The following is a 21,533-nucleotide window of genomic DNA, read 5'->3' on the forward strand; positions in this document are numbered from 1 at the left end:
AAAAACAACATCAAAGTATAAAACATAAAATGATGCATTGGTGGAACTTTGTGATTTTAAAGAGTTAATATAACACTAAAGGACTGTAATATGATATAATGTACGCTACTACTCAAACATTTGTAATCATTGTACATTGTAATTATTTTATTCAGAAGTACGTAACTTATACAGTGATACTTATACAGAGTGTATATCGTTGTCAGAACAAAATCTTGTACCTTCAAAGTAATAGTTTTCCTGCTCATTTCCTACTCTAAAATGCAGGGTGTGGCTAAAATAAGGCTCCCCCTATGGACTGGAACTCTTTCTGTTTTAATAGTGACATGAAAACATGGGACAGCAATTTCTGATTTTTTTTTTTTTTTTTTTTTTTTTTTTTTTTTTTTTAAATATTAAACTCATGATAAAATCTTTCAACTTCACACTCTAAAAGAAATCAAAATGTTAAATAAAATTAATAAAATGATTGCAAGTATTTTTTTCACAAGAAATATAGGGGTTAGTGTTTGGAACAGATACCTCTCAATAGAAAGTACCCTAAAAATAATGTTTTTCATATATATTTAGCTTATCTGTATGAATGCCTTGGGTTTGAACAGATCATAACGTAATCATTCTAAATATTGAGGGTCTAACTACATCTTTTTTTGGAACTAAATCTACAGAATGGTCCATATACTGTTAATGTCAAGCCTAATAAAATGCCCTGTTTTCATTACCTCATTTCTTACATTATGTAATTTATACTGTCTATGTCCAACCACCACCCCCCCCTCCAGTGAGAGTGTATTGGAACTCTCCATTATGCCAAAGGATGAGGACGTGCTGCAGCTGGTAAGTGTGAGCCTGAACATTTGAACACTTATGCCACGCCCTGCCCCTCTCTCTGTCACACACACACACACAAATGCATGCACACACATACACACTCTGGTCCAGACATGCACACATATGTGTGAATAAGGAGAGCTGTAAAAGTGTAAACACGCACATTCATATGTGCTGCAGCCATTTGATGAACAGATTATTTTATTTATTGTCATTTTGGAAGGATCATGTGCAATAAATACTGAGAGAGTCACACATACTTGTTGAATGTCGCAGTTCTTCTCTGTGAATGATGATGCAGATATAAGCAGTTTCTCAGTGACTCAGGGCATTACTTCAGTAGCAGCATTGACACAGAATCATTCACTTCATTAAGAATTATAACACTGTCACATGATGACATCTCTCTCTGTCTCGCTCTCTCTCTCCCTCTCTCTCTCACACACACACTTCTCAAACAGCACACACTCATACTTGCCCACACTCCCACATTCATATTGGTCTGCAAATTACCCGGCTGCTCACATGACCAGGCACGCAAAAGTGCTCACCAAAGCACAGAGAAACATGCGCACAGCTATAACGAGACTTCAGCCCAGGCCACACGAACTGGGCACAGCACTCATATTTATTCCTGCACACTTTTTTTTTTCCTTTCATACCTCACTTTGTCGCTCTCTCACTGTTTGCTGTCTCTCTATCTGTGTATAAAGCTCTTTCTCACGTTTTGTCTGTCTTTGTGCACCCATGCCCCCCCATATATATCCCTTCATCTGTCTCTTTCTCTTTATTTATCTCAGTCTCTCTGTATTATTTTTTTAATTTATCATTTGTATCACTCTCTGTATCTGTCTCTTTTTGTTCTCTACTCTTTCTCTCTCTAACTTTCCATCCTTTATATCTTTTTTCTTTATATATCTTTATATATTTTTTTTCATTTTCCCTCTGTATTTGTAATAATCTTTCTATAACTGTCTGACTCTCTCTTTTTATGCTTCACTCTATTTGTATCACTCTTTCCCTTTGTATATTTTTCCCACTCATTCTCACTCTGTCTAATTGTATCACCTGTTTTCTTTTTATATGTTTCTCCCACTCATTTTCACTCTCTCTATTTGCATCACTCTCTCTTTGTAGATGTTTTTACATTCATTCTCACTCTATTTTTCTCACCCATTTTCTTTGTACATGTTTTTCCCAGTCATTCTCACTCTCTCCATTTGTATCACTCTCTCTTCGTATTTGGTTTTCCCACTCATTCTCTCTCTCTCTATTTATATCACTCTCTCTCTGTTTTTCCCACTCATTCTCTCTCTCTCTCTATTTGTATCACCCTCTCTCTGTTTTTTCCCACTCATTCTCACTCTCTCTATTTGTATCACCCTCTCTCTGTTTTTTCCTACTCATTCCCACTCTCTCTATTTGTATCACTCTCTCTTCGTATTTGGTTTTCCCACTCATTCTCACTCTCTCTATTTGTATCACTCTCTCTCTGATTTTTCCCACTCATTCTCACTCTCTCTATTTGTATCACTCTCTCTCTGATTTTTCCCACTCATTCTCACTCTCTCTATTTGTATCACTCTCTCTTCGTATTTGGTTTTCCCACTCATTCTCACTCTCTCTATTTGTATCACTCTCTCTTCGTATTTGGTTTTCCCACTCATTCTCACTCTCTCTATTTGTATCACTCTCTCTTCGTATTTGGTTTTCCCACTCATTCTCACTCTCTCTATTTGTATCACTCTCTCTCTGATTTTTCCCACTCATTCTCACTCTCTCTATTTGTATCACTCTCTCTCTGTTTTTTCCCACTCATTCTCACGTTCTGTTTGTATCACTCTTTCTATATCTGTCTGTCTCTCTTTGCAAAGCCCTTTTTTACCCTTTCTCTCTATTTGTATTGCTCTTTTTGTCTTTCTCTCTAATTGTATCATTATATCTGTCATTTTGCCCTTTTTGTGCATCCTCTAATTTATCACTCTATATCCCTCTCCTCATATACGTTTCTCTTTTTCACTTTCTCTCTATTTTATCACTCTTTATCTGTCTGTTTTTGTATTTACCGCTTTTTTTTCTTACTCTTTCTGTTTTACTCTATATCTGTCTCCCGCTATGTCTATGTCTATGTCTGTCTCTCTGTCACTCCTCATATCTTTTTATTTCTCCCTCTCTATTAATATTCTCTCTCTCTCTCGCTCTCTCTCGCTCTCTCTCTCTGCTCCACACACCCTTTACTCCTGCATCAGCTGCATTCCAGAGATGACATCATCAGCGGTCTGGCTCCTCCCACACTCCCACAGGGTGGAGAGAGGGAGGGAGAGAAAGAGAGAGAGAGAGAGTTGAGTGGTGTTGGGTTGGGCTGGTCTTAGGACACTATAGTGAGGAAGGAGAACACAGAGAGAAGGAAAGAAAGCAACAGACAGTGGTAAATAACATAAAGAAAAGAGAGAGAGTGGACAGACGAGCAGGACAGTGACAGCACAAAGGAATGAATAGAGAGCTGCGAGCTGGACGGAAGAGGAGAGTTCAGACGAGCGAGGTTGAGGTGCTACCAGTAAACTAAGTGAAGCTGTAGGGAACACTGCTGCTCCCTCTGTGAGTTTCCATTCGCTCTGTTTACACGTCTGGCTGTTTGTGCGATGCCCTCTTCATGTTTGTGTTGTTTTTTATTTGGGGATCTTCCAGCTTTGTGCCATTTTCAGTCAGTCCAGTGAGGCAGATGAAATCACACTGTGCAGTTGTTCAGTCAGTATCTGATGTTGTTCTTGTAGCCGGTCTGTCTGCTCTGGTGTTGTGGGTTAATGGCGTGTTGATGCCTTTGATGAAAGCTTCCTGCTCTTCGGAAATATGAAGGTCAGTTATTTTGCACTGCGAAAAATGATATCTTGGTAAGTGAAAGCATCTTAAATCAAATATTACTCATTTTATTAATGCTATATGAAGATTATAAGTTTATTTAGCTGTTCTGAACATTTTAAGTCATTTTATCTTAAAAAAAAGTCCTTTTCTACTGACACAGTCATTTTGTTTGTTTCAAGACAATAAAATAAGCAAAAATTCTGCCAATAGAATACAAAGATAATCTAGATAAAATGACTTAAAATAGTAAACAAATCTAGAAAAAAAGTTGAAATATCTACTAGATTTAAGATGTTTTCACTTACCAAGATATAATTTTTGTAATGTTGTTTTTTAAAGAAAATTATTTGACAAGACAAGACAGAAGGTACACTTCTTTCATATAAGAAGGTCACAGCAAACAACCATGCTAACAAACAAAGATACAAATTGAAATAATTATTAAAATACAACAGTCAGCAGTGATAAATGATTATTATGTGGATGGATGTCAACTGTCAGAACAAAAATACTGTTTTTTTTAGGTCACGTCTTTGTCAGTGTCTTTTATTGTGTAGATATCAACTGTTGTGTCATGTCATAGATGTATGTTGCTCTTTTGAACACTGGTTGCTTTTCTGTTGTTATTTATTTTGTGGGCGGCAAGGAGGTGCGTGGGTAGCGCTGTCACCTCACAGCAAGAAGGGCCTGGGTTCAATTCCCCAGCCGGGTGAGCCCTCTCTGTGTGGAGTTTGCATGTTCTCCCCGTGTCTGTGTGGGTTTTCTCCAGGTTCTCCGGTTTCCTCCCACAGTCTAAAGACATGCAGTCAGGCCAATGGGACATGCTAAATTGCCCCTGGGTGTGAGTGAATGTGTATGTCTTGTCTGTCTGTGATGGACTGGCGAACTGTCCAGGGTGTATCCTGCCTTCCGCCCAGTGACCGCTGGGATAGGCTCCAGCACCCCCTGCGACCCTGAGGGAGAAGCAGCTTAGAAAGTGTGTGTTTGTGTTTATTTTATGTATTTCTACATCGGAGATGTCGCTACATTAAGGGTTTGGCTATGTGATACCTGCAGTCTGTGCAGTTGGACTTTGGGATAAGTTACGATATTGATTAAGCACATTGCAAAAATAACTGGTTTCATTCAGATTGGGAAGGTGACATCATATAAATATTGAAGGGTTTTCTCTTCACCATCGCCTGAGGCAGTTCATTTTACATTTGTGCTTTTATACTTGAAGCAGTTTTGCTTCAGGCCCTTTTTGTCGTGCATGAACTGCATTGGCAGTTATGGTGTTTGCAGTACATACAACTCTGGAAATAAGTATGCAGTGATTAGTGGGCAATATGACATCAATATATATATATATATATATATATATATATATATATATATATATATAACAGAATATCACAGCACACATCACAATATTTTGATTTTAAAAGGTTTAAAAAGTTGGAACAGACAAAATACACAATTGTTTGTATATTTTAAACTGCTATGAAAGCTAGCAATACAATGATTTTTATTCAGTGTTTCACATAGTGCACTAAACTGACTTAAACAAGATTAATTATCCTCTCTATGCAACCATGAAGTTGGTCACTGTTCTTTAAGTACTAACGATATACACAGTGTGCTCAGACAGAGTGTAAGGTAACATAGCGTGTAGTCATATGTAGTCAAATGTAGTCATATTTCTCACCTCTGACAGTGATTCCCTGTGTTGTGGCCATGTTTTGAAAGTAAAATTAAGTGCTGGCAACATTTTGAAGAACATTTAGAAGTAACAAGTTAAAGTTTTGCTCTGTAACAGTCAATGCTTGTAGGGTTGTGTAAACGTCCCTGTTAGTGTTTGTGTTGGAGTCTAATGGAGCACAGTGCTGGTATGTATTAGCGTGGGCGGGCGAGGCATGCAACGTTTGTATTCATCACATTTGGCGATGACTGTGCACACCTGCTGACTGAGGAGTTTCTCTAAAAGCATCCAAATTCTTACCCAATCTGATATGTGTCCCATTCTGAAACATTCTGAAACAGCTTTACTTCATTCCTTTACAAACCTGCAGTGTGGATTTAACATCAAGAATGGAATCAGTGTTTTTTTGTCATTTCAATCAAATGGAGTTATTTTGTTTTTAATGATATAAAGCCAGCCTGGTTGTAGATATGGAGGTGGGGGGGAACCCTGTACACCTGGGATTGTTTATTTTGAACTATTTCAAACAAAAAAAAGAGTGAGAATTATTTATTAAACGAGTTGTATTAAGTTAAAAAAGAATGCAAATGAGTGGTCTCAGACTTTTCATCCAACTGTACATACATTAAATGATTCTACACTTGCAAGTGTATATATATCTGCACAGAAAGGTACAGAGCTATATATGATTCTACAATGAAAAGCTGTATAGCATCAACAAAGAGGTTTGACTGATGATTGTCCATCGATCAGCTTATTACAGTTCATCATTGATCATTGAAAAACACCTGATGTACAATAAATGTCAGAAGTAAATCCAGACTTTTGAATGATAGTGTTTTTCCTGTTCCTTTAACTCTTTATTTCTCTTTCTCTATTTCAGGCGTACTCACAAGATGCCTACCTGAGAGGGAACCAGCCGTTTAAAGGAGGGGCCCAGAATCTTCCACCGCCACCTCCTCTCTGCTACCCCCCACGCTCTAAATCCCAGCCTCCCCCAAGTCATACCTCCTGCCCTGTTCCTTCTCGAGTCCAAATGGGGCAGAACCAACTGGACAACTGGAGCCGCTGGCCCGGCTCCTCCTCCTCTGGCCCCTCACCACCGCTTGACAACCGGACCACTGTCCCTCCTCCTGGGACTGTCTGGGCTGCAGAGGGACGTGGCTGTGACCCAGGGGGCCACAGTAGCCCTGCCCACCGGACAGAGGAGATTCGGTACGGCATGACTGAGAGGACCCAGCAGGCGGTGGGACAGATGAGGGGACGCTCTTATTCGTCATCTTCTTCCTCAGGGGGGGCCTTAGCAAGCCCGCTGCACCACGATCACTATGGTAACCAAGGTGTTGCTCCTGCATCGGGATGGAGAAGCCCACCACAGACTACTCCTACACCCCCATCCAGCCGCAATGAACGCACCCAACAAGCCCTTAGCAAGTGGTACTACAGCCAGATAAGCGAGCGGGAGCGGGAACGCCCCAGTGTCCGCTCGCTGCACCCACGGCAGCGCAGCTTTTCGCAGGACCGTCTAGGGGAGCTGAACCGGACAAGACGGGCCCAGAGGGCAGATTTCCCCCACAGCGCCTCTCAGGATACCCTGCTTCACTTGCAGCAGCCAGGGTCTGGGCCCCGCACCCACTGGCAGGGAGAGAACGCTGTTTTGGCTTATAACCGTGCAAGATCCGAAAACCTTCTCAGAACTCGGTACGGACATTCAGGACGCTCGCTAGAGGCTCTGGACCGAGCTCCCAGTGTGTTCTCTCCACATCAGGAGAGGCCAGCCTGGGGTAGCCAGCAGCCCCAATCCAGGGCTGAGGCTTTCCAGAGACAAGGTGGCCACTACAGCCCAGCACAGACACCCCCTACTGTCCGGCGTGCTCAGGCATCCCAACAACATTTGGCTCCACATGAGCAGCACCGGATGCAACACACACCTCAGCACCAAAACCTCACACACTTGCCCCAGCACTCCATGCAGGCCTCTCAACCACAGCAGGCTGTGCCTCAGACCCGCCGCCTACCATCCTGCCAGAGCCTGGATGAACAGCCCATGTCTATGGGCTACCGCAGCTACAGCCCTTCCTTCAACCGCAAAACAGGACGCATACTGCAGCAGGCCCACTCCTTCCGGGACCCGTCCTACACGGGCCCTCACCTCAGCTGGACACCCACACCCAAGACCAGCCCTCCGGAGGGTGTAGCCCCGCCTCCTGCCCCATCCCCTGCCCCCCCTACCAGCTCTGCCACACCCACGCCCCCTGAAGGGCAGGACAGAACTCACCGACCAACCAATCATGAAAGAGGGGGTGGGGAAACGGAAGAGGTGCAAGCGCAGGTACAGGAAGTGGTGCTAAGACAGAAGCCACCAATGGGGCGAAGAGGTGGCAACACAAACCGTCACCCACATTATGCCTTGGCTCTTGACGACAGCGACCCACTGCTTTTCACGTCTGACCCCACGGAAGCCCCACCAAAAGCCGAGAGTTCCATCTCCCAGCGACGCGCCAATGGTAATCTAGCACCACTATCTGTGGAGGATGACTCACTGGCCTCTATCCCCTTTATTGGTGAGCTTCTCTTCTTCTTTACCTGCTGCACTTCCTCTTCCAAAAGTCATCCTCCATTTATTTGTTCCCAGCTAATTCTTATCTTATGCTTTTCATATTAAAACCTCGTAACTCTGTTTTTTTTTGTTATTTTTGTTGTTGTTTTTTAGCATATCATTTGAAAATACCAGCTGCTCTATACATTGTAGGTTCACAATAAATGGAACAATAGAAATTAAGAATTATGTTTGCACTAAAATCTTTCAATCAAATGTCCCCAGTTTTACACTTAACCTAGATGTAGTTGATGAGCCAAGACATGTTTGGAGTTCAAATTTTGTTAAACTGGATCTGCAGGGCTAGCATTGCTAATAAACTCTAAAACTCAGTAGTCACCCAAATAGCCCAATTTTTTTCTGTAAATATATCCCTAAAACTTCTCTTAAGCCACTCAAGCTGAATCCAGGCTGATCCCCGCAATATTGTTTTTTTGTAGTTTTAAGACAAGATTTATTTTTTTTAAGACAAAACATATATTTTTTAATACATACATAGTGAAAGGCTACATTCAGGGCATTGGAAAGGCAGTAAAGAGACACGTGTAGGTTCACTGGTCATTTTGTATAATAAATTGGTTATATTGTAAACATGACAACCCCTGGTTCCCATCACTGCCACTATCTGTGATTTATGACTAAATCTGAGTTGATGAGCTTCTCTATGATAAACCATTTCATATCAATCCGCTCTGAATGACTGCAAAGTCTGAATAACAACATTTAACAACATTTTTTTTTCAATCTGCCGTTGTTATTGTTTCAGAGATACGAGGTTGCCAACATCTTTTCCTCCACCTGCACTTCTGTTCTTATATATCTCTCCACTCTTTTATATCTGTGTATATCCACTCCATTTCATTATCATCCCCCATGCCTTGATGTTATTTTATATGTCCTCTTAACTCTTCCTACTTCAGTGCACTTCATTTCTCTCCCAGGCAGAGAAACAGCTTATATTTCAATTCTATTTATATGGCAATTTGTCTTTCACCATGGAGCGAAATTACTGATACTTCTGAGCTTAGTTGTGCTGTACGACTCATTGTAAAAGCACACAGACGGACACTCACGAGTGTACATTTCTTTGGCACATAGTTGCAGGAAAAGCTGATGAAGTGGCCAGACACTTAAAATTAGACTGAGGGGAATGCTGGAGAATGACTCGGCCATAACAGCTCACAACCCCGCTGGCCCTGCTGTTCATTTCCTCTGTCTGTATACCTGTATGGGCATATGTTTGTGTTTACTTGTGTTGGGTAAGAGTTGGGTCTGCCACGGTGATGAACTGTGGCTGAATCAGACTCACCAGCCTTCGACATTCTTCCGGCCTTTATCACTGAAATTTTTAAACACCAACAAGAAATTAAGGTAACAAGTACATCCAGATTCTGTTTTACGGAAGTGGAAGGCTTGAAGATCACTGAAAGCTCGTGAGAAACTCATCAGACCTGTTAAAGATATTTGCTAATAGTTAACCCTTAGAAGTAGCAGTTATCACTCGCAATAACAAAAGGATTGTGTAATTTAATGTAGCTCATTGAAATAGGCTACACTGCACCAAATATAATTAAACAGGACGAATTATGCTTTGATTGTTGAAACAGGCCGTTTGTCAGTGCTTTTTAAGTACTGATGCTATCCACAATATGCTTAAGGAAACATATTGTGGCATAATTTAGCACATATTGTCATATTTACCCACGCTTATGTCACATTTGTGTTCACATAGAATGGAATTTCATGAAAAGTGACTGTGTAGTATGTAATGTCTTGTTTTGCACCAAGAAACTATTTGATAGCATTTTCTGCTGATCGTAGCGTTAAACTGATACCTATCAATTACATCACTAGTAATTTTCTGTCTAATTCACTTTTTAAATAAGCACATAATTAGTAGGGATGGGAAAAGTGATTTGTTTCTTAGATGCATCGCAATTCTCTCATAAAAAATCCTGAATCAATTCACAAAATGTCCTTATTTTAAATCAGATTTTTATATATGCTCTGCAAATAGAAATGCACTCAGAACCTTTAAACTACACCCTTAACATGAATACTTGCTTTGCAAGATTAAGGGGTTCTTTGGATTATGAAAGCGTTCTTCAGATTGATGAAGAATGTGTTGTAGATGGTTCTATGTAGAACCTTTTTGAAAAGGAAAAAGAACCAAGAATGCTCAAAGAACCCTTTGCATGATGAAAGGGTTCTTTGAGCATTCATGGTTCTTTATAGAACCATTTTCTTTACTAAAGAACCCTTGAAGAATCATCTCATCTTGTTTAAGAGAGTAGGATAATTTATAAGGGGGTTGAACATTTTAGAGGGCTAAACATTCAGACAACCGATAATAGCAGCTGTTTAAATGTTCTATTTATATGATAGATTTCACTTTTATTTCAGCCTGTATTCCTGTCATATAGTTGAAGCTGCACTATGTAAGATGTGGAGATTGGCAGACCTCTCTGGTGGAAGCGTTTAATTGCGCACAATGTGCAGAAAAACATTTTTGTAACATCAGGTTTGCTTTGGACCCCTTCCCCAAGGGGATGAATCTGACAACTGAGCGCGTTGAAAGAGCATTCAAAGAGAACTCAGTCTAAACTTGGTGAAGGATGTATGTGATTTATCTACTATTGTAATCATATGTTCATCAGTGTAATCCTGAATTAGCATTTATGACATAAATATATAGCCAGCTCTTCTTTATGAGGCTGTGCGTTTGACATGACGAAAAATTTCAGACCTGAATTAATTATTCAAATTAACTAATTATTTTACAGCACATGCAACGTATTATTTCCCTCTCCTGATTCTTTAAACAGTGATTGCCTTATATTGAGCATCTCCTTTGCCCTATTACGGGGAGATGAAGTACCGGTGGTGCCGATACCAAAAGGTTCTAATTATATTCATAACCGCTGGCTGATATATCGCACGGGCCCTGGTGCCTCGAGATTCCCACCCCCGATACTAAGGTAATTACATTTGAGTAGCGTAGAAAATGACAGTACTACCTCATCTTCTACGAGTGAATTCAGCTGATCAGTGTAGGCGTATGAACAGAGCAAGGGGCAGAACGTATGTGTATGTGTGTTTGCTTTAGCCTGTAGCTTGCCACGAACATGTCCCAGCATGCCTGTTACTAAAGAGGAGTGCAAGAGTAGAAGGAGTTTTGGAAATAAAATGGCTGGCAAATGCGAAGCATTCAAAACAGAGGAAATAAAAGCTGCAGATAGACACGCTCCATCAGGTGTGCGTGCATGCACACACTCAACACGGTGTGAGGACCGCAAACCTCTTCGCCTCCCTTCGAGAACACAACAATGTTATGAATGTACACAGTCTGGCACAGATAAGCTGACTCACAAGCATGGCCGAAGTTTGCCAAGCTTAAAAGACACTTATTCTGTCTTAATGTAAAAACACTTCGTGTGTTTTTTTTTTTTTCTTCCTCGTCGTGCGAGTCACTCTTCTGGTGTTACTAACTGTTAGCATGAATACACAAAGAGCCAGAGGAGCCTGAACCTTACGTGTGGAGGTACAGCCTGCTTCATTTAGCTTTAAACACACACCCAGTGCAGACAAACGCATAGGACAAGCTACAATGCCCTGCAGCACAGCTTACAACTGCTTTGGCTAACACATACCTGCATAACACAGTGCAGAGGACTGTACCTGGAGCCTGTGACTGTTGTAAAAGGACACTGGCCTAAATCAGAAATGTAACCACTGAGTAATCAGTACATTTGTAGTAAATATGTCTACTTGCCTCCTTCAGTAGTGCTGCAGAAGTATACAGAGTAAGATGCTCTGATTTTAAAGACTAGGCCAGAGGTCGGCAACCAAAATGTTAAGAAGAGCTATTTTGTCCTTTCAACAAAAATCAACTTGGGAGCTACAACATTTTATGTCCATTTACACTTTGGCCATAAATATGTCTCAGTATGTGCTAATGTACTTGTACAGACAAAAATATAATATAAAAAAATGTATTTGCTCTGTTTTAAGCTTTAGCTCATCTATAGGTCCATTTTCGATTTTTGATTTTTTCTTTACGAGGCTGAATGCAGCTTCTCATTCGCCAGCTTCTTGTTCTAATTTTCCCGCTCCACCTTAAAGGGTACCTGAGGCGGCAGAATGTACCTGCTGTACCATTTAAAGTGGAGCGGGAAAATTAGAACAAGAAGCTGGTGAATGAGAAGCGACTTCAACCTCACGACTTTTTAGTGTTTGACAGTTTCTCGTGGCAGATTAAACATATCAGGAAACCAGCTGGAATGACTATAAATGCGAATAAGTCCATTTGTCTCCAAATTGTCCATCTTCATCTTAAATGTTTCTCTTTGCTTTTTTGTTAACTACTAGGCTAGGCAAGATTGTTGTCTGCATTGTAGTCAGCACATCTGCATGACATCTTCAGCGTTAAAGGTGAAATAGCAGTTATACATTAACTCCAGCGTTCATTTATTGTTAAAACTGTTTTAGAATGATCAGCAGAGCTTTATTTTACTGCAAAGGAAGTTTAGTTTTTTGGTTTTAGTTATTTTAGTTTTACCTAAAAGTCGAATTCTGTTGTGGAGCCGCAACAGGGCAGTGAAAAAGCCGCATGTTGCCGACCCCTGAACTAAGGAAACTCCCTTCTGATTTTGTATCTTGAAGGTGGAGGGAACTACTACTGCTTTGGTGAGGACATTTTGGATAGGGTTGTTTTTGTTTATGTGGGTTCCTGCAGCTGGCAAATGCAGATAGAAGACAGATGTTAGTCACAGGAAGCTGAATATCTTATTGCAGTAACTGTCTTTAGATCATCATTACAAGGAATGAATTGCTCAGCTAACAAATGGTTTGGCAGGTGAGGAGGATAACAAGCTGATTATGCTTCACCAGGTACTGTAGTCTCGGCAATTCGATCAAAATTAATTAAAATTTTTAATTCAAATGCTTGCATTGAGTTTTACCATGGTGCAAAAAAATGCAACTACATATCATATCATGAAAACCACAGGAGATCATAGTGACAAAAGCACAATACAAATCATATCATAAAATCCATAATACTTACTGTATCATAAAAACTACAGTACATCCAGCATTGCGAAAACCACAATTCATGCAATGTCATAAACAACATTGTACATATCAGAACCTGACAACTGACTCATTTTGATAGTCAAGTGACTGTAAAAAACACAATATGGATATGTATCATAAAAAACACAGTATATTATATATCGCTGTTGTCAGAACAAAACCTCGTATCTCCATTTTTTGTCATTTTTTCGTTTTTGACATGATCTGAAAATACCTGTTGCTCTGTACATTTTACGCTTGTAAATTTCATGAAGAAAGGACATTAAGAGTGAAGGAGGTTTTTTCCTTTTCCTGTAAAGTTACCATTTTGGAGATATCTATACAACAGTGATATCTATATACCACAAAAAGTATATTTGAGTACCTGTAAAGAACCACAATACATATCATATGGTAAAATTGTATTGTAAACAACATAATACATATCATATAGTGAAAACTACAATAGACATGTTTGTGAGAAGCGCAAAACGCAACACATCACATCATTACACCCCTAGTATCAAAGTAAAGGATATTTAAAAACTGATGTTGAAAAGTAGAGATAGAGGTGCATGCATAGATAATATAGAAACATCTACAAGCATTCATGTTTGCAAGCTGGGGCATGTTGGAGCGCTGAGAATGAGCCAACAGAGAACACACACACACATACACACACACATACACACACACACACACACACTCTAATCTGATCTGTGGGCAGTTGGGTAACTGAGTGTTTGGATGCTGTTCTGCTATCTGTAAATCTGAAGATGTTCAGAGAGGACACAGGAGAGCATGTGTGTTGATAGAGTATGTTTAACCACAGTGCCACTACTGACATACTGATGTGAACCAGCGCTTTGCTCTGTTTGCAAATACTGGGCCAAATCAGTGGAGCGTGGATTTATCCTGATCTTCAGCAGCCTGCTTTGCATGAATGAATGTACTCCAGATTCACAGACATAGACCGTCCTAAATAGAATTGCTAACTGACATTGAGCCCAGCCTTAATCCATGCCTACAAAACCAGCCAAACGTGTCCCCAGTCTGATGTATCTGCACTTCTGATTTCCTAATACAGTGGTTCTTAATTACATGGCTATGTGAACTCTGAAGCACTGAAGTTATTTCCTGAGCAGGCAGATTTTGTTGGCTTTGTTTTTTGGGTTCTCCTTAATGGAACAGAGAATAGCACAGAAATGCTGAGGGCACTAACTTTGAGCAGTGGTTGAGCTGAATGAGGGCTGTTAATGTCAACAGGTTCATATTCTTTGCAGGCATAAACAGTACTTCATCTTTAACCGTAGGACAGAAATTGCCCACTCGAGGCTTAGAGAGAAGGCCATTTGGCCATCTCTGTAGAAGCTGAGTTCTGATATACTCAGTGTCTTTGCTCTGCTTACAGAGCCTGAACTATAGTTCTGTACTTAGTTAGGCTGCAAAATCTGGAACTGTACCAGCTGTTGACTTTAGACTATATACATGTAACTGCCGCTGGATTTGCTGCAACACTGTCCATTTGAAGATGCATTACACTGCAATGTTGCTGATTATTATATCCATTATATTAATATAAAATATTGTTATAAAGTATTGATATAAAATATTCCTATATATTCCATTTTGGTATGAGTGATGATAAAGTGATGATAAAGCACAGTGGGTTTTGTAACCAGTGGTTATAAATATAGCTATGATCAGGTTTCTCAGCTATCCTTCTCAAGAATTGGAAAATATCACTGTCGAAATTCAAGTTCATATCACCCACCTCTAAACGCCCTAGAAAAAACAGGTGGCTTGTCACTGGGGTAGTACCCTCAAGGGTACGTCTTCAATACTTTAAACATAATTGTATAACATTTTATTTCAGATATATGTTTTTTTTATTATTATTATTATTTTAAAAGTTTTTTTACATGCATTTACCCTGGAAAATAATTATTAAGGTACACAGTTGGACCCTTTTTTCTAAAAGTTTATAGCACTTTCTCATCTTGGTATTATCCGAATATATTATTATCTTGTTGCTATCTTCTTTTTCCTGTTCTCACATAGGATAAAATCATCAGAAATTGTTTAGAGTTATTTAACCAAAAGGATTAGAACACAGAAAGAAAGAAAGAAAGAAAGAAAGAAAGAAAGAAAGAAAGAAAGAGTGTTGGGAAAGGAAAAAGAGAAGAGACAGAAAGAAAGAAACAAAGATAAAGTGTTGGAAATCGAGAATAAGAAGGGGAAGAAAATTTTGTAAGAAAATTAGATAAAGGAAAAAGAAAGAAAGTAAAAAAAGAAAGAACTGATGACTTAGAAAAATCACCAGCAATGTGTAGATGTTGCAAATCGCTGCTGTCCGGACAAAACCTTGTGTCTCCATTTTTTCTCGTTTTTCAGTTTTTGACATCATTTGAAAAAAATACCTGTTACTCTCTACGTTGTATGTAAATTTCATGATGAATGGACCAAAAACCTGCCCAATATGACTTGGATAAAAGTCATTTAGTTAGATTTCATTCAGTTAGATTGACTTACATTAAAAGTAAATAATGTTTTTTTTCCTTCTCCTGTAAAGTTATTATTTTGGAGATACAAGGTTTTGATCTAACAACAGCAAAATGTTCCCTCTACTTGAAGCATTATATCAGCTTCTAGATCTTGTTATATCACTAAGATCAGCTGATTTTTTGGTAATTGCAATGCATTTTAATGTTTCTTGAAGTTTGAATCACTGAGTCAAATCACCAAATCGAACTTCTGTTTAATGCGTCAAGTTGAATCGAATTGTTCTTAATTTCATTTTTCAGACACTGATGAATCATCATTCATAGTTTGAGAGCTAAAAGATTCACTCATTTATATTGGATGATACATGAATGAATGAATGATTCCATATCGGTATAGAGGTATTGTGCCCTCTCTAATTAATAGTTATCTCCTTTTCACGGTTAATCAGTTCATCTTTAACTAGTTAATCTGATAACAGAGTTATAGGGGCAAAATAATCAATTTGATCAAACTGATAAAGTATACTAATTGATTTCCATTCTGGCCACTAGGGGGCCTACATGAATATTTAATAAATCTGTGTGTTTTCATGTATAATTTGGAGATAAGGGGCTGTACTAGTCGGCTCTATTAGTGTGGCATGGAGGAATGGGGTGCGAGGGAAAAGGGAGCAGAAAGTGGAAGAGGGGGTGGGGCACTGGGGTTTTTGGGGTGTGGGGTGAAACACATACACATAACCGGACACAATCAACACACTCAGCTCTTTCTGCCCTCAATAGTGCCATTGTGTCTTGCCTTGAAAGAGGAGGGGGTCTTCATACTCACACTTCACACACACATGCATACAAATTCAGCCATAGTCAGATACAGGAGGACCCATGAACCATGTCCCTCACAAACCTCTGATGTGTCTTTGTTCTCGTGCACTCCCTGTCCCCCTGTCCCTCTCTCCACTTTCCATCAACCCTGCTCTCCTTCCTATCCACTTCCAGCTTGTCTTATTCTGTTGTGAAACAGTTTTCCTTCATGTCCAGTGTCTCCTTGTTTCAGTGTCCCTCTGTTAATGAGTTTTAAAAAGTACAATGAGAAATGTGAAGATAAAGTTGTAAAGTAAGCGATCTGTACGTTAATGATGCAGCCTTTCCATATCTCTCTGCTTGTGTGTGTGTGTGTGTGTGTGTGTGAGAGAGAGAGAGAGAGAGAGAGAGAGATCTGGCTGCAGTAATAAGCGCCTTTGTTAAACCCACAGTGCAGCTATTTCTGCCAGTGGCTGGAAAACAGGCCCAAATTCTACATCCCAGATTGGGAATGTTTCCGCGCCTGCTCCACGAGAGAGAGAGAGAGAGAGAGAGAGAGAGAGAGACAGTGCAAAAGAGAGAGAAATGAAGAAGATATGAGAGAGACAGACAGAGAAAGACAGGCATGAGAAGAGAAGAGATAGATTTATTAGAAGAGAGAAAGAAGAGAAGAGGCAGAGAGAGAGAGAAGAGAAGAGAAGAGAAGAGAAGAGGCAGAGAGAGAGAGAGAGTTTGGGAATGATTACACTGTGCTCTGGCTCCTTGTCCACCTCCAGAAGCGAGTATGAAAGGATTGTGCATCTGCAGAAAGTTAACAGAGTGTTGAGATGAAAGAAAGAGAGAGAGAGACAGGGGCGTAGAAGGAGGGAAGAAAGAAAGAAAGTGTTGGGAAAGGAGAGTAAAAGAAGGGAGAGGAACATAGAAAGAACGGAAGAAAGAAAGAAAGAAAAGGGACAAAAAGAAAGAAACAAGCAAACAAACAGTGTAGGGAAATCACAATAAGAAAGAAAGTTTTGTGAAAGGAAAAACATAAGGAACAGCAAGAAATGAGCAAACAAAAAGAAGCAGTGCTGGGAAAAGAGAATAAGAATGGGAAGGAGGGCAGGAAGGAAGGAGGTGCTGGAAAGGAGAAAAAGAAGGTACAGAAAGAAAGAAAGCATTGGGAAGGGGGAATAAGAGAAAGGACAGAAAGATTCTATCTTCATGTTCCTGTTCTCACATAGGATAAAATCATCTGAATCATCACCTCAAAAATCACTGAATTATTTGAGCACCAAAGGGATTAGAGCACAGAACGAACGAACGAACGAAAGAAACAGACAAAGAAAAATAGAAAGTGTTAGAAAATGAGAATAAAATGAAGGAAGGAAGTGTGGAGATGTCCACCTGCTGAAGATGAAAATAAGGGAAATCAAAACAGATGAAGGGGGTCAGAAATCGAGCGAGGGAATGAGAGAGATGGAGCGGGCAGAGATGAGAGAGAAGCGAGGGGAACGGAAGGTATATAAAAAGAACACAAGCACTGAGGATGTTGTAAAACACGGGGTGGTCTGACAGAATAAACAGGCAATAGGAAGAAGGTGAAGAGCCCACCTGAGTGTACTCCTTTCTGCACTCATTCCACTTCATTTCTGAATCACTGTGTTGTTTCTGTTCAGTCGTCTACCCTTAACCTCAGAGTTGCTCGTTCACTGACGTTAAAAAGTGAGCCAAGCTTAATTCATTCTCCTCTTTATTTGTACTGTTTATGTATGTATCCTGATATGGTGCAACTTGTGTCTCTTGAAATATAGAATCTTGCACATCTCCAGGTGCTTTGTTTCGCTTTGGCTTCCACAGGTGGCACATTTAGTTGCTCTGTATTGATTAGACATTCTGTTAAATGACTAGATGAAGAGGCTTTATTTGGCTTTATTTGTATAGCACCTAAAACAGCCCAAAGTGCCTCACGGGGTGGTGTGGTTTGGGCCGTTGTGGAAACAATTTAAAACAGAAAGGAAAAGAGAGAGAGAGAGAGAGAGAGAGAGAGACCACAATTAGTGAGAAAACACCCTGTGTACCAGGAACACTTCTCTGATTGTACTGTATGTATTAATGGCAGTGTGCTGCTCCCACCTGCTGGTGTGGAACAGTACTGCTGTTGTTGCTGAGACGTCTCAAGTGTTAATCTGACTGTCTTCTCTGAACCGGCCGCTTTGCTGGGAGAATGTGGGAAGGATGTTGTGCCAATGAAGAGTAAACACAAGCTTGTCCTCTGTGAGCCTCAGAGCTGATTTTCCCTGCTGTAGAGGTCCTGGAGGAACTGAAAGCAGAAGCAATCAGTGAAGGTGTAAGAGGGCATTGTCACCCAAGCATAAAGAGGCATTTGTGTTGGGTTTGGGTTGTGGGGGGTGAATTTGAGATGAGACACTGCTTTTCATCAGGTGTTTCATGCCTCTGAAAAAAGCCTCAAGGCAGGGTTTTTATATATTGAATCAAATGTGAAATAACGGAGTTAAATGTGAAGGAAGTCACTGGTGTTAAAACTGAAAGCAGTTACCTTTTTGCTGCTTGAAAGTCACACACACACACATGCACTGATGCCTTCAGAAAAGAACTGAAACCTACAGTTAATACAAAAAGAACTCACACATCTCATTTCCACATCCAGTATGTTTCTCATGGAGGTCGAAGACTCAGGTATGAGTGGAAGCTGTTTTGTTTAATTTCTCTTCACCAATTATTTGTTTTTTTAAGGGAAACACCGTTGATTTTTCAAAATTGCAAAGTAAGTCAGTTGTTGAGGTGTGAACAGACTCATTCAGAGTGGTCTGATGTGAAATGCTGCATTGTAGAGAAATATTCCTCAGATTTCTTTACAGTGGTGGTGATAGCAACCTGGCGTTGTGGCATCTACAGCACAAATATAGGCGTTTTATGACCATTGAAGGTACATGTGTCCTCTGAATTTCTAGTGTTGCTGATGGTAAATTAGTGGCAAAATCTGGAAAAATACACTTTCTTTAGGGGCTATTTGTCCTTGCAATGCCTAGCATATACCTCTACAACATGAATGGATTAAAAGAAAATGGTTCAAGCCAAACTCTTCTCTCAGAACTATTGTAAAACAGTGTCTCAGGCATCAAGCAGCATTTTCAGAACCATTTCATGTAGAAGCTTTCTGTGATGTAGAGCAGGGGCGCCCAAACTTTTTGTATTGGGGACCATGGTGCAATGTGTGTTGTGGTCCAAGGCTCCAAGAAAATGACATATATACAAATACAGAAGGTAGTTAGGTTTCAAATTGTGTTTTGAAATGTTGTGCTATGCAGTGGTGCTTAGTTTGTGAGCCCTTTAGAATTGTGTGTGTATTTCTGCATAAATATGGCCTAAAATTTCATCAGTTTTTTTTATAAAGTTTTTTAAGTCTTAAAAGTAGATAAAGAGAACAAAATCAAACAAATGAGACAAAAATAATGCAACTTAGTAATTTATTTGTTGATGAAAATGATCTAATATTACAAATCTGTGAGTAGCAGTAGTAGTAAGTCTGCAAACCTTTGCATTCGGTATCTGATGTGACACCCTTATGCAGCAATAACTGCTACTAAACGTTTCTGGTAACTGGTGATTGGCGGAATTTTAGCCCTCCATACAAAACTGCTTCAACTCTGTTATGTTGGTGGGTTTCCTCCCATGAACAGTGGCTTCAGGTCCTTCTGCAACATTTCAGGAATTTGACTTGGCCATTCTTTAACATCAGCTTTATTCTTCTTTAACCATTCTTTGGTAGAACAACTTGTGTGCTTACGGTCGTTGTCTTGCTGCATGACTCATGCTCTCTTGAGTTTCAGCTTACGGATGGATGTCCTGACATTTTCCTTTATTTTGCTGGTATAAAGGAGTTTATTGTTCAATTAGTTATGACAAGCTGTTCTGGCTGAGATGCAGAAAAACAGGCCCAAGCCATGATACTACCACCACCGTGTTTCACAGGTGGGACATTTCATGCTGGAATACGAGAAAGATAGTGTTGGGAATAAGAGAAGGGACAGAAAGCAAGAAAGAAAGGAAGAAAGAAAGAAATGATGTGTTGTAACAGGAGAATAAGAGAAGGAACAGATACAGAAAAAAGAGAATGAATGAATGAAAAAAATGAAAGAAAGAATCCCTATTTTGGGCAACTCTGTTTTAGAGGAATTAAACTCTTCAGACGTTGGGTTCCTATCACCACCACTGTGAACAGTTCTGACTCTGTAAGTTTCTCAAGAACAGAGCATTTTACATCAAACCACTGAATGACTTTGTTTGCATTCTACACACCTCAGTATGCAAGATCAGTTTATTTTAAAACGTTGGAGGGCGTTTCATGTTTTTTCTTCCTTTCTTACCTTTCATTTTTCATTGTGTTTGTGTGCTGTTACGAAAAATACCATTTACAAAATGCTGTATTCATTTCTACAGTGTCTCTGTGTGAAAGACAAAGAGAAAATATGTGTGTCTAAATCCATTTAGAGTAACTCTCCAACACCCTTTGGCTTTTCCTGTAACCTTCGCTCTGTCCCTATTTCTCTACTCCTCCCTGCCTCTCCTGTTAACTTTATCCCTCTTCCTTTTCCTCCACTCTGTTTCTGCTTCTCTCTTCTCCTTACCTCCTTTCCTCCTTTCTTTTCCCCTCTTTTTTCTCCCTTCTCTCCTTTTGCTGCTCCCACAGATGAACCGACCAGTCCGGGTGCAGATTTGCGGGCGTGTCACGTCCCCGCCTCCTCCGTCGTGTCCAGTGGGCTTAAATCGGCCCCCGCTGTGGCCACCAGCCCGGCATCCCCCACCTTCACCTTCCCTCTCAGCCGACTCTTCTCCCACGACTGCAGTGAGTCCGGTAGAAAGAGACGCAACGCAGAGAAACACAAACACGCACGTCACTGAAATACAGTCATTTTTTGAGACAGAAAGGAATAGTACCAGTCAAAAAGTTTGCCACTCCGTTTTCATAGCATAATATATTTTTAACTTGTGTTTAAATGCAAATGGTTTGGCTACCAGTAGCGCTCCGTGACTCGTAATGCTCAGCCCTCTGGCCCTTAGATTTTTCAGCCTGGAATAAAAATTGTCCAGTGTCGATCTGTTCTAATGTTAACTCTTCTAATTAAGAGCAGTATAGTAGCTAAACAGTGCTTATCCATGTCTTCCTGTCTTCGGCACGAAG

General features: G+C 40.1%; 1 protein-coding gene across 6 annotated transcripts in view; it reads left to right on the forward strand.

The window, feature by feature from the left end:
- The window catches only part of arhgap23a (Rho GTPase activating protein 23a), a 118,274-nt gene that overhangs the window by 80,439 nt on the left and 16,302 nt on the right, over nt 1-21,533 (forward strand). For 3 of the 6 annotated variants that reach the window (XM_037544640.1, XM_037544638.1, XM_017705603.2), the window contains exons 6-8: nt 783-837; nt 6,258-7,938; nt 21,042-21,197. In XM_037544640.1, the coding sequence (XP_037400537.1) occupies nt 783-837; nt 6,258-7,938; nt 21,042-21,197 (1,892 nt within the window). Of the gene's footprint in view, nt 1-782; nt 838-3,233; nt 3,430-6,257; nt 7,939-21,041; nt 21,198-21,533 lie in introns of those variants that run through there. The other 3 variants (XM_037544641.1, XM_037544639.1, XM_017705605.2) reach the window with 3 other exon arrangements.

Source organism: Pygocentrus nattereri, chromosome 14, assembly GCF_015220715.1.
Source record: "Pygocentrus nattereri isolate fPygNat1 chromosome 14, fPygNat1.pri, whole genome shotgun sequence".
NCBI classification, from domain to species: Eukaryota; Metazoa; Chordata; class Actinopteri; order Characiformes; family Serrasalmidae; genus Pygocentrus; species Pygocentrus nattereri.